The sequence below is a fragment of the Rhea pennata genome, chromosome 1, assembly GCF_028389875.1.
Source record: "Rhea pennata isolate bPtePen1 chromosome 1, bPtePen1.pri, whole genome shotgun sequence".
NCBI lineage: Eukaryota > Metazoa > Chordata > Aves > Rheiformes > Rheidae > Rhea > Rhea pennata.
In genome coordinates, this window is record NC_084663.1 from 60,139,306 (window position 1) to 60,152,220 (window position 12,915).

General features: G+C 44.8%; 1 protein-coding gene across 1 annotated transcript; it reads left to right on the forward strand.

Annotated features, from left to right (window-relative positions):
- The first annotated feature begins 4,332 nt into the window (after positions 1-4,332).
- On the forward strand, positions 4,333-12,364 carry CKAP4 (cytoskeleton associated protein 4). Its single transcript, XM_062589199.1, has 2 exons — positions 4,333-4,737; positions 9,110-12,364. The coding sequence occupies exons 1-2, from the start codon at positions 4,381-4,383 to the stop codon at positions 10,439-10,441; spliced, it is 1,689 nt and encodes a 562-aa protein (XP_062445183.1). The 5' UTR covers positions 4,333-4,380; the 3' UTR covers positions 10,442-12,364.
- Positions 12,365-12,915: the final 551 nt, after the last annotated feature.

Consider the following 12,915-nt stretch of genomic DNA (forward strand, 5'->3'; position numbering starts at 1 on the left):
CTGTCAGAGCACCTGTCCAGTTTTCTCGGGTCCGTTTTGTGTGCTCTATGTATGTGGATGAGTGATTCTGTAATCCAGTAGTGCTCAGTGGTCCACCTTCCACAGGGAGGATAAGGAATGCCCTAGCTCCACCAGGTAGACTAGCTTGTAAACTTTTATATAAAGGGTCAACTTTAAAGGAAAAGGTATTTCAAAGTAGGCAGTGTTGCATGCAGTATTGTATGGAACTCCAGACAGGGACGGCTTTAAAAAACATTTTTTTTTTTAGCTGTAGAAGTACTCCTTTTCTCCCCAAGAACGTGCTTTTTGTCTTGGAGCCCATTCGGAAGTATCCAGCTTGCTTTCTCTTCCTATATAGAGATACATCTGTATATAAAGCTGAGGCACCTAAGACATACTTCAAAATTCCATTCCAAAGGCCAATAAATTGGATTCTACAGTACTCAGCAAAAGAAACCACTTTTTTTTTTTTTTTGGTTTCTATTCCTTCATAATGATGCTATGGGCCATTATATGGATCTTGAAGATTCCTCACTGTGGAGGACTTACTGCATGGACAAATGTCACTCATTTTGCAATGTCTAAGTCTTCTGCACTGTCAAGAAAATAATTTTACAGCCTTTAAATCTGTTCTGGTCAATTAAGAAGATCAATGTCTACATGTCTTATATGGCACAGGCAGGCAAACCTTTCACTGGTGTCTCCAGTTGGTCTTAGTTCTACACCTTTCACTAGCAAACTGCTGTAAACTCAACTGAAGGACTATTTTGTGTTCAGCCTTTGCAGCAACTTAGCTCACAACTTTTCCTTCCTGTTACCAGTAAAACTGGCAAGGATAAGAAAGCCTACAATTAATGCACTGCTTTACCTAGCAAACAACAACACAGCTACTGAGTGGGCAAGGAGTGCAGCTGCACCTGGCCCCTCAGGTCAGAAATGTCCCAGTATGTGGCTAACAACGATGGCCAGCATGGAAGCAGAAGGAAAGGGCAGGGCATGTTGTTGTTTACACCAGGGCCCCTGACAACTTGAGTTGAGAACATAACTTGAAGTCACAAGATATTTTGCCCTAATCCTAACAACTGAGCCAGGCAGACTGGCTTTAGCGCCAACAGATGGATGTTAAAACTGAAGGCTGACTGAGACCATCAGGCCCGGATAATAGGCTCAAGAGTAAGAAAAAAAGTCTGCAAAGCAGGTGTAAGGATGCTTTCTCAGCTTGCTCTTCAGCTGAGTTTCTTGTATGCCAGAAGGAAATCAGTCCTGTGAGAAGCAGATAGGATTTCTGCTTCTTGCCACCGAAATATTCAGCTTCAGATTCACACAGAAGCAGAGCCAGGACAGAACAGTGCAGTTTCTAAGAGAAAAGTACATCAGTAAACTACCCAACCACTCCAGCCTGCAGTATCTTGTTACTTTATCACCTCAACAAATTCCTAATGCACGCTCCCCTCAGCACTAGTAATCTCTCTTTCTGTACAGAAGGAAAAAAAACAAGTTTGACTTACTGAGTCAAACACAATGAGGACCTGTTTGTAGAATGGTATTTTTGATCAGCAAGAAATAGTTTGTATTGGTTCCTTGGTTAAGACTAGCTAAAACTTTTTTTTTTTTAATAAAAAGGCAGCATACTGAAGCTATAAAACTAACCCTTGTCATGCCATTTTCTTTATTTTGGGTTACTGACTGCTAGAAACAATTACTAAAACATTATTCTCAGTCCTTTGCTGAAACATCTTCCTTGTCACGGCTGAGCTGGAGAAGGTGAAGCTGTACGCCACTTATCTACACTGCCTGACTACCTGAATGGATTTACAACCCCTTGCTGCTTACCATTGATGATCTTCTTGATTATTGCCTCTGATAACACCCATGAGGCTGGATTCTTATGGTCAGCTCTCCAAATGGCTTCAAGAGCCCAAATCCTTTGTCTTAGGTTACTGCTACAAATCTTGGCTTTTTCTAGACCTTTCCTAAATAGAAACCCAAGATCCTCCTTAGGATAAGGCCTAGGACAGCTAAAGTTCCGGCTAGATGTTCATTGTGGAAACTCTGGTTTTAATAGTTCTTCTAAGTCACGTGTTTTACTGCTGAGTATTTCTACTTATGCAGTATTCAGGAGGACACAATATTCTGAGAGCTCCTCATTTATTTTAGTACAATACTAAGTGAAACTGGATTTGCAAGCCCAAATCAGGGACTGTGATCCTGCCCCATTCTCTGAAGAATACTGAACCTAAATTTTGTTAAAAAAAAGTATTAGGAATCAAAGATGAAGAAAGAAAAGTAATTATTTTCCAAGACAAAATGATATTGGACTTCTTTGGTGTAATCAAATGTTGAAACAGGTCAGTTAGCACCCTAAGCCTTTACCTTGCAGAGAGTTACAGCTTGCACATTTATGCGATGAACTTCCATTCACGGAATGATCCTTGGCAAGCCAATGCACAGCCTAGGTGTAGAGCTGGAAAACACTTCTTGTTGCTATCTCTTTGTAGTGTCTTAGAGAAACTAAAACTACGTGTTTAAGATCTTTGCACAGATGCTTGAGTAAAGCTCTAAAGCATCATTTTCATTTCATTGTGTGTCTTCCACAGAAGTGATGTTTTTCTTTCATCCCACACAGATTTTTAATAAGAGTAAATATTAACAGATACAGGCATGAACACAGACCTTTATAAAAGTTAGCCTGAGATAGAAAGATACATATTGAAATGCAGGGAAGAAGAATAACGTGTCCACGGGCATAACACACTGCTCAGAACTTTCATGACATTGTTGTTACAACAAACAAACAAAAACCCTTCTGAAACTACTGCCATTACTACTGGTTGTCTAGCAGTTTTTTGCTCTTAGCCCAGACCTCAATCCATTATCACTTTAATAAAAGTCTACCATCTAAGTCTCTCTGAATGGTGTTAACAATTGTGAAAGATAAAGGCAATAATCAGCTCACTTTGTTCACCATCTTGTGATGAAATTAAAGGCAGTTCTAAATAATCCTTGACAGAGTTCATCCTGACATCAGAGCTACTGAGTATGTCTAAAGGGTGGGAGGAAATTAGAAATGGAGTATTTGGAAAATCTGCAGCCTCCTTTCTGTCTGAAGCCCAGGGAAGTCTTGGGACAGAACCAGTACAGAAGATTTTTGTGCGTGTTTTTGCTTTTAGGATTCTCTGATTACTTACTCCGTCACATTGGACACTTTCTGTCACAACAATGTCCTGGGTGTCCCGAATCCTGGATCCAAGCGCCTCTTGGAAGCTGCCGGCGATTTGCAGACACCACATGATTGCAGGCCGGCTTCTACTAAGTCTGAAATAGCAAGCTCCAACGTTAATCTTGCCTTGAATCTTCAGGCAGCTCACAAAACATGTTTTACGGAAGCCTTGCTTCTAATTGCAAAGGGTACAATGTCAGCACAGGGGGCTCAAGAACTGAGGAAGGCAAAGCAATGACAAGAGGAATGTATGCTACGAACCTGTATATGAAGAACTTTGCATTGCTGTTGCCTGCATTGTACCTATGGAGGTTGTAAGAAAAACATGGCTCACTTTCTTCTTGTCATTAGGAATCACTTGCAGAAATGTAACCCCTAGTTAGAGGAATCAGATGCAGTGACACACCTTGGTCTTGCAATGCACACAATCCATGCATACTGTTACATAAAAATAAATTAGCTCCCTCTAAGACATCACTGAACAGCGGGGCTGGACTGACTGACCTCGATCCCGGTCGTTGTAAAATTCTGAACTGGCTGCGCAGCTGGACATCTGTCAAGCAATACAGCGCCTGTCCAGAATTACCGAAAGGATGTAGAAAAGGTACAACACTGGTGCAGTCAAGGCACGTTTTTTAAACGTCGAAGTTCTTCCCAGGCCTCATTTGTCTTACAGCCCACCCCAAGCAGACAGAAGGGGAGCTAGCTTGTGTTTGTTCGGAGTCTCCCACAATCGGACAAGCACAGGACAACAGCACGTAACTACTCAGTTTCCGAAAAGGTTTTAAGCTGCTCTGCGTGATGCTGGAACATTTGAGGCCCTTTCAAAAAGATGGTTTCACCTTATTTCCGTGCGTTCTCTCCCTCCCGCCCACAGGCGGGCTCTCCCCCCTTTCTCACTGCGGAGAGCATTACCCACCCCCCAGCCCTGGGTGTCCCCAAAGCGCGGCCTCGCCTACGGGCCCTCTCCACGACCGCGCACAGCCTTCCCCGCCGCCACGGCACGCCGGGCTCCCGCGGGCGGCGGCGGGGCCGCGGCCGGGGGCGGGCCGGGGCGGGGAGCGGGGCGCTGCCGGAGCCGGCGCCCCCGCCCCCAGCGCGCCGCGGCCGCCTCGCCCGCTGCCGCTCCCGCTGCGCGCACCACGGCGGGGCCTCCCGCCATGTCGGCCGCCAAGCACCGGGGCGCCAAGGGGGGCAGCCCGCCCGCCGCCGCCGCCGCGGAGCGGGGCGCGCAGCCCGGCGGCGCCGAGGAGGCGTCGCGGCGGGCGGCGGCGGCGCAGCCGGGCCGCGGCGGCGGCGGGCGCGGCGCGGCGGGCGGCGGGCGCGGCGCGGCGGGCGCGGCGCGGCGCGGCTGGGCGCTGCTGCTGGGCGCCGCCGTGGTGCTGGGCGCCGCGCTGCCCGCCGGCTGGTACGTGCGGCAGCTGCGGGAGGAGGTCGGGCGGAGCAGCCGCGAGAGGGAGGCCTCCGGGCGGCAGCGAGAGGAGCTGGCCGCCACCCTGGACGCCGTGGTGCACAAGGTAGCGCGGGGTACCCGCCTTTGGGAGGGGGGGACGGGGGTTGCTGCGCGCCCGTTGCCGCCGTGCTGGCTTTAAATAGGGGCACAGACTGCAAAGCGTGCCCCTAAAGCTGGTTTTACGACGCTCTCGGACGTGAAGGTGTTTGTACAACGCGTCCGGGCAGGTAGAGGCGCGGAGCTGCAGCCCTACGAGCCTGCTCTGCACGTTCCCTATTATTATTACCATTAAATCTATTTTCCGCCGCTGCAGATAACGCGAAGGGCAGCGCCGGCGGAGATGGCGCGGACGTGGCAGGAGCCAGGGCCTTCCTGGCCTGGCCCTCCCGCAACTTTTGGCAGCGCCGAGATGCGCCACGGCGCTCCAGCAAGCAAAACGCCCTCCGCCTCTTAGCCCCCAGCGGCAGAAATACCGAGCTGCTGCGTTTGTGCCTTGCGGCCCCCTTCCAAATTCCTGCCACCCTCCCCGCCAAGGGAGCGGGACTGGAGCGCCCATCGCAGCCCCAGCTCGAAGAAGGACTGCAGAGCAGTCGGCAAAGCGTGGCTCAAGCGAAGTGGAGGGGAAAAAAAATCCTCCTATTTTTTTCCTCTCAAGTATTATTAGCCCCCAAGCTAGAGTTTCACAATTGACAGTGTCCATCTGGGTGCCCAAAACTTATGAAAACGTTGTATGTGGGGGCACACCGTCACATTAAAATACAGCCAGGCTTGTTTAGGGAATAGGTAGATCGGTTTGAAAGCAGCACGTAAAGTTGTAACCGAGTCAGATGAGAGGTGGGGAAAACCTTGCCTCAGCTCCACTCAGCTTTGCGCATCGTGAGCTGCCTCCGTGCAGCCGTGCAGATTCCCCGTGCCCTGGGTGCGACGAGTTTGGGCCGGGGCCAGGCATCCTCGGGCTGGTTTGCGGCATTCCCCGGAAGCGCGGTGGCCTGCACACGTGGAATGTGTAGAATCGGAGGCCTCCTCTCCCGCACAGCAGGGGGGAAAAGGAACGGTTGTATGAAGTGGAAAAAAAAAAAGGGTTGTAAAAATGCAGAAATGTGAAAATGCAAGGCTATTTCTGAAGCTAATCTTAAATCCTTTTTTTTTTCTTTTTTTCCAACTCGGTGATGACTGGGCCACACTTTGAACTAGCAAGGGTTGTTTTTCTTTTCCTAGTTTTTGAGGTGTTGTTACAAACTGTAGGAAGAAATTTCAATGGTAGGGTATGCAGGACATAGGATTATAATACATGAATACTGTACAGGAGGACTAGGATATACGAGCAATATATAAGCTTTTCCAAGCAGGAGTAGACGTAGTTTGCTCCCTACATTCTTGCAGATAAGTCTCAGATACGTGTTAGGTGTTCCAGGAGAAAAGTGCAGAACGTAAGTTTATGAACAGCTGATTTCAAAGAGAACAGAAAATTTATCTGCCAGTGCAGAGCAGATGGCTGATGTTAGCCATTCGTGCAGCAATGCACAAATAAAAGGCAGAGGAAAGAGATCACGCAGAGTTTCAGGATAACTCTTGAAAGATTTTTTTTTTTTTTTTTTTTTTTTTTTTTTTGCTGCAGTTTTGTGCTGTCTTTCCAGAAGAATGTACTTGAGGAAGAGAAGACCTGACCTGGCTTTACAAAAGCACAGGGTCCTGTTCAGTGCTTACGGAGGGGCGGGCAGTAGGGGCTGCTACGTGGAGCTGCCTTTCGTCTTTCGTGCACAGAGCCACCGTCAGGAGCATTATATAAGCTCATCTGCTTTACACATCAGCAGTAGGAGGAGAAAGGAAATGATGTGGAAATCTACTCTTTGTAATATAGTGCAAGTTTCAGGGAAGCCAGGGTTATTTGGTGTTAGAGTACGAGATAGCATGATGGCTTTGCAAAGACATAGTTATTAGCAATGGAAGTATTTTTATGTCCTGTTTAGGATAGTAAACCTTTCAAGGGCTGAGGTTTCACAAGTTACCAGCCATGAACAGCAAACAGGCACATAGGTGCGCACAGAAAGCAACCTTGTAGTCCATATAAGCTGTTGCTTTGGAGTTGTGAGTTTTTGCCCTCTTGCAAAAACTTTTTGTCTAGGGCCCTGCTGGTGCTTGGAGGAGCTGAACATATGTTAGGACAGATCAGATTAGAAGATGGTTTAATTCGAGAGCCTTGGTGCATTTTATTGTATCGGAGCTCTGTGGCTGGCTCCACCAGAAGCTGTTACGGAAAGATCTTTAACTTCTACCGTGGGCATTGCTCGAATGCAGTGGAGGAGTAGGTATAAAGAACTTCCACCGTGGTGTTTTCTCCAACACTGTGCATACCCCTCTCGCCATATGTGAGGGGTGGGATCCCTCTCTGCGAGATTTATGCCAGCAGAGATCTCCTGACTCTCTAGAGTGTTCCCCTGGACATTTCTGGTGCCTTTTCTAGCACTAACATACGAAGATAGCTTGATTGCAAATATGAATTTAGTGGTTATTTGAAATGTGCCAAGGAAGATAAATGATTTGTTATAAGAAGGAGAGGCAAACTTTCTGGTGCACTTCTTCTGGAGTCCTGAAGTCCAGTTATAGGGATACAGAAAGAGCTCTCTCTCTGGAAAAAACTAGAATGAATGGCAATTAAGAAGTAATGAAAGTAAGGTTGGCAAATCGGTATAATAGCTGTTGCCCTGCAGCAATTTGTATGCTAGTATTACCTGCTTCCCCTGCTCCCCTCCTCCCCCCCCTTTAATTCATTCCTAGCTTGGTATGCAAGACCTAGAGACTACAAGCTTTAAGGAAAGTAAAGCTACAAACCTTCTTACAAAAAGGGGGGAAGGGGAGGGGGAGGGAAAGGAAGTCATTTTTATGGACATTCTTCAAGCTTTGGGGGATTTCTTGGAGCAAGGGAAAGTTTCGTGACCAAACTACAATTCTTTCACAGTGTAGACATCCACTAAAATCAGGGAGGCTTTGGCCAAGAATTTAATTTAGTAAAAATACATGTGAATAACTGAATTAGTAATTAGTAAGTCTATTAGATCTTTTGAGATGAATTTCTAGGTTCAGAGGCTGACTGAAAGGTGCTGGAATCCCTTTCAGTTAAAAAGGGAAAAAAAAAAGACCTCAGTATATTTCTTTCTAAGGATATATAAAGTATACTTCCTTCCATTTCTAAAATAAAACCACCCCTCCAGCTGTGTATCTAATCAGTAAACATGGCAGCCCATGTGGCAGGACTGATTAATACGTCCCTCAGACATAAAGAGTAGCATGAAGCAAGGCGACATGCATTACTCAGCACTTGCCCTCCTGCCAAAGCCTACAGATCTTTTGTACGTGATTCCTGCTGCAGCTGGTAGGAGTTCTTACATTGCTTTGCAATGTTTCTTTCTTAAAGCCCTCCCCCCAAAAAGGTTTCTTGACAGTTGTGAGAATGATACTCTGCTTGGCCCCAGAATTAAGCAATGCACGCTTTGCTTTTGTGTGCCCGCAGCTTAACTGTAGAGGTGAGAGTAGTTTAACTTGGCAGCCACTTAGCCCTTGCCCTTTTCCCTGTTGCTGTCAGAGAAGCCAGCTGTAAAGGCAGCTTTTGTAGTTGGGACAGTAACACGTTCCTGTGAGTTGGTCCCCTTAACAGCTGCTACAGCTTTCTTCTAGGCCTGTGTAGCCACACGTGCACCTATGTGTATGTATAGGCAGGTGTTGGAATAGTATGGTACTATATCTTTATAGCATTAAAGCCTTTCTATGTTTTTATTTTCAAAAGTAGCAAACAAGAAAATTATCTGCAAAATTACATTGATGTCTAAGAGCAGCAAAATGTCACGATTCCATTGACCAGCTATTCCTAGCTCTCCTTTTCCTCTATTTTCTTCCTCTGTTGTCCTTTCTTGAGTGGTTTGAAACTTCTTTCATGTTCAGGTATTGGCCTGGAGTCTGATCATCTGTTAAGGTCTAATCTCAGTTTCTCCGTATTTAGGGAAAATGCTTACAGAAGCTGCTGCTGGATGTTATTTTTTTGTTTTATTTTTTTCCCCTAAATAAGGGCATGCAGCCCATAGAACCAGCCCCAAGGAATCAGAGAGGGAGGGATGGCTCAGAGGTCAGGGTGCAAACACTGAAGACTTGGGTTCAATTTTTGCTGCTGCATATTTTGTGGATAGTCTATGGCAGGTTAGTGAGGCCCAGGATCCTCAGCAGAAGATGTGCAAGCATGGAGCTTTGAGGCTGTAGGTGCTGGACTTTTTGTACCTCCTATAGATATAGGCCATAGGGTGGCCTGAGATAGGAAGCCTGAAAGATGGAAGGTAATGTTCATTTCACAGGATAACCAGGGCTGTAAAGGCCTTGAAAACAAAGGACAGAGATGTAGCTAGGGATGAAATTGTAAATATTAAAGATACGGATTTCTATTTTAGGTGCGTTCCCTTCAAGCCACATTTGGAGAGTTGGAATCCATGATGAAAATCACTCAGCAGAAGCAGGAAGTTACTGAGAAGGCTGTTAAGGAAGGAGAGAGTGAAATAAACCGTATCAGTGAAGTGCTTCAGAAGCTACAAAATGAAATCTTGAAAGACTTGTCTGACGGCATCCACATGGTGAAGGATGCAAGGGAACGAGACTTCACATCACTGGAAAACACGGTGGAAGAGAGACTAACAGAGTTAACCAAGTCAATAAATGATAACATTGCTATATTCACTGAAGTCCAGCAAAGGAGCCAAGATGAAATCAATAATATGAAAGCAAAGGTTGATTCTCTAAAAGAAGCAGATGTGTATAAGCACGAAATAAAGGTGCTGAAAGATGCTTTCGATGAGCTGCAAACCTCCATGAAAACCAAAGAAAAGGACATAGAGGCCCTGAAAAGTACAATAGACTCCATGGAATCCGATGTGTATACTGAAGTGAAAGAATTAGTCAACCTCAAACAAGAACATGAGAAATTCAAAGAGGCTGCAGACACTGAACACCTTTCATTAAAAGCTTTACAAGAGAAAGTCATTAGAGCTGAGGATTCTATTATGCAGCTCCCTGGTGACATTAAAAGACTTGATGAAGATTTACTGCAAATTAAAGCTGACCTCAACAAATGGGAAGAAAATGAACTCTTCAGAAAAGCACTAGAAACTTTTGAAAAGAACAGTGAAGGGCTAGAGTCTCGATTGAGACACATAGAAGAGAGCCTGGAGTCTCTAACTTCTGTTGCTGCTCAACATACTGAAAAGTTGCAATCTTTCCTTTCTAAGGAGACAGAATACGAAGCTAAGCTCAGTACCCTAGAACAAAGTGTTACCGCTCTTCAGGGAATCTCAGATACGGATGTAACTTCAATCACAGATGTTCTAAGAAATCTTGGTGAATCACAGACCTCATTGTACAATGATGTGGAGAACTTGAGAAGAAGCATCAGTGACCTGCCATCCCCTGGTGCTCTTCAGGATATGCAGAAACAGATTAGTTCTTTGTTGGATCAAGGAAATCTTCAGATGGGTCAAGCACATTCTCAAGGCTATCTCGAAAAATTTTCTTCTGTTGAAGGCTCTGTAGATGAACTGAGATCTTCTGTCAGCCAGGTTGATTCTGATTTGAAAATGATAAGAACTGCAGTGGATAGTTTAGTCTCCTACTCGGTGAAAATTGAAAATAATGAGAACAACTTGGAGTCTGTGAAGAGCTCAATAGATGACTTGAGGAATGATCTGGAAAGATTGTTTGTGAAAGTAGAAAAAATACATGAGAAAGTTTAGGTAGCAATAATCTTTGTACAAATTAAAGAGAATAGCTTTTGTATGCCCAGTTTTTTACTCTCCAAAAGCAATTTGATACCTCCAAAGAAAATAAGAATACTTTAATAATAGAGACAGTTCTGCTTATTTCCTTTATTTCTCTTTTGTGTAGTTCTCTGTTCTGTTTTATGAAAACATGAGTTTAGTTGGGGTTTGAGTTTCTAAGGGCTCATCTTTCTAGAAAGTTACACTGCTGTAACTATTGTGGTGTAACTAAAACACTACAGCCTCATTAGCGTGGGCACATATTTAATGGTATGGAAATGTTTTACACTATGACACTAGATATCCCACACAGGAGAGCTACGACTGTTTTGGTATAAAAACTGTACAACTGTACACACTGAGGAATCGACTGGTGTGTTTGGATTAAGAAACAAATGAACAAAACTACACCTTTAGCTAGAACTGTTACGCTGGTAAACTTGAGTGCAGAGCAGGCCAGAAGTAACTCATGCATTTCTGCAGTGTGGGACTCAGCCATATGGTCAGTCTACCATGTATCAGCTGAGCTGTAGGACATTTTTGTTTGTCCTTAATCTGTGCCAAGGAGCTAAGAGGCGTTAGCTGAACACACAGTAAAGGCCGCTTGAGGTAAGTGGCATTGCTTGGGGCTGAGACTGTACGCGAGGACACTTACCACAGCTGAGCTGGCACATGGCGAGTTGCTAATCAGTAGTAGCTTGTTTTACAGTTATTTTACAGTGAGAAGACAGAAGCCAGTTGTGACTGTTGCACTCAAGAATGAAGAAGATCAGAGGCAGAAGGAAGCACTGCTTTACCCAGGTGCTAGAGGTGGTGCACTGCATGGCTGGAGAGATTGACTCTTTGCGATCATAGGCTTCTTTCGCAACATCTATAGCTGCTGATGCAGAAGATCAGTGCTGAGAAGGGACATCTGAGCTGAAGGATGGGATTAGTTTCAAGAGAGCACAGTAACATTTTTATCATAGTTTTGGGCGGTTGAAGTGATGAGGCTGTGTTTTTCCTGTGAGGTCCTAAGACCCCGTCTGTGATACAGGACTTTCTGTAGAAACAATCACAAATGTGAAAGAGGAGAGAAAAGGACTGAAATCACAACTCTGGTGTTCCTTGTACAGCAAGAATGCTAATAGTACACTCCAAAACACAAAAGGGGGAGAATCAGGGTGAAATCAGCAGAATTGCTTCTAAGGCATATATGTTTCTAAGTTCTTCCATAGCTGACAGTGACCTGAATTACTATTATCGCATTCAGGGCTTCAGGCCTGATTCTTTATCACCGGTGTCACTGGATGCCTGCCTGGGACACTGGGAGTAAAGGATCCCTCTACTGACTGGTTAAGAATAAGAAAAAGTGTCTGATACTCTGGATGTAGGTGTTCATTTAAAAACCACTTCTTCGTGGAGTTTTCTTGGTTTTCTGTCTTTTGGGGAAGGATTTCTAATATCCCCCCATTTTAAAGCTTTTTTTGAACGTTATCCAAAAATTTGATAAAGGCGTCTCTAAGTGGATATCTTGGAAATAACGGTCACTGCTGGCTTGTAGAGTGCACCTCAGCCTGGGCTAGCCAGACCTTTGGCTACATTAAAAAGGAATTCCTAGGAACAGCACCTCCCAAAAGTGCTGAGTCTGTAGGAACAGCACAGGTAAAAAGAAGTTCCCTTAGCTAAATAAGATACTCAACTATACCTAGTGTTATTCCCGCTGTAAATAGTAAAGAATTGCTGACATAATAAGAGGGACCCAGGTATTAAGATAACTTATGTTGTCACTGATCGAACTGCACTGTTCTTCGTTGACTTCTCAAGTTTTTGAATAATGTTGTTTAGGTTACTGTGAAATGAACTGTATGGCTTATTTGCAGTATTTTTAATACATAATAAACTTTTGGAACATTCTTAGCACCTTTTTTTTTTTTGGATTGCTGCTTATTTAACATAGTATTTCCCAGAATGCTCCCAGTGGGGTACTGGAAATGGTTTGGGGGAAGTGCAAGAACTTTTATTTTCAGAGGAGACACAGAGCATTATTTGCTCCCAGCTTTCATAATGGAACATAAAGGAAGTCCTACTCTTGCAGTTATGAAAAAACTCTTGAAAGGAGTTTCTGTATCTGGAGATGAGCCTGATCAATGCAGTGGTGTTGATTAGAACGCTTAGAAGGCCCCAGAGGACTGCTCTGAGGTAGGAAATGTGTGATTTGTGCAATGAATGCTAACTCAGGTGCCAGCATCAAGGCTTCATAATGCCATTTTTAACAACTTCCTCAATGCACCAAACATGTAGAACAGAAATAATGTACTGAAAGGACCTACATAATCTTTCCAAAGCAGCTGCTCATTTTGGGTTGCTTGAACACTGGATCCTGAGAGCCATAAACTGGCATGAAGGAAACCTGATTTTCAAAAGTTTGGGAAAGGATAATTTCCACTCAGATGAATAGTGAGAGCCAA

Coding starts and splice junctions, on each gene's coding strand:
- CKAP4 (XM_062589199.1), top strand. CDS start 4,381: ATGTCGGCCGCCAAGCACCGGGGCGCCAAGGGGGGCAGCCCGCCCGCC. Junction 4,738..9,109: donor TGGACGCCGTGGTGCACAAG/GTAGCGCGGGGT, acceptor TTTCTATTTTAG/GTGCGTTCCCTTCAAGCCAC.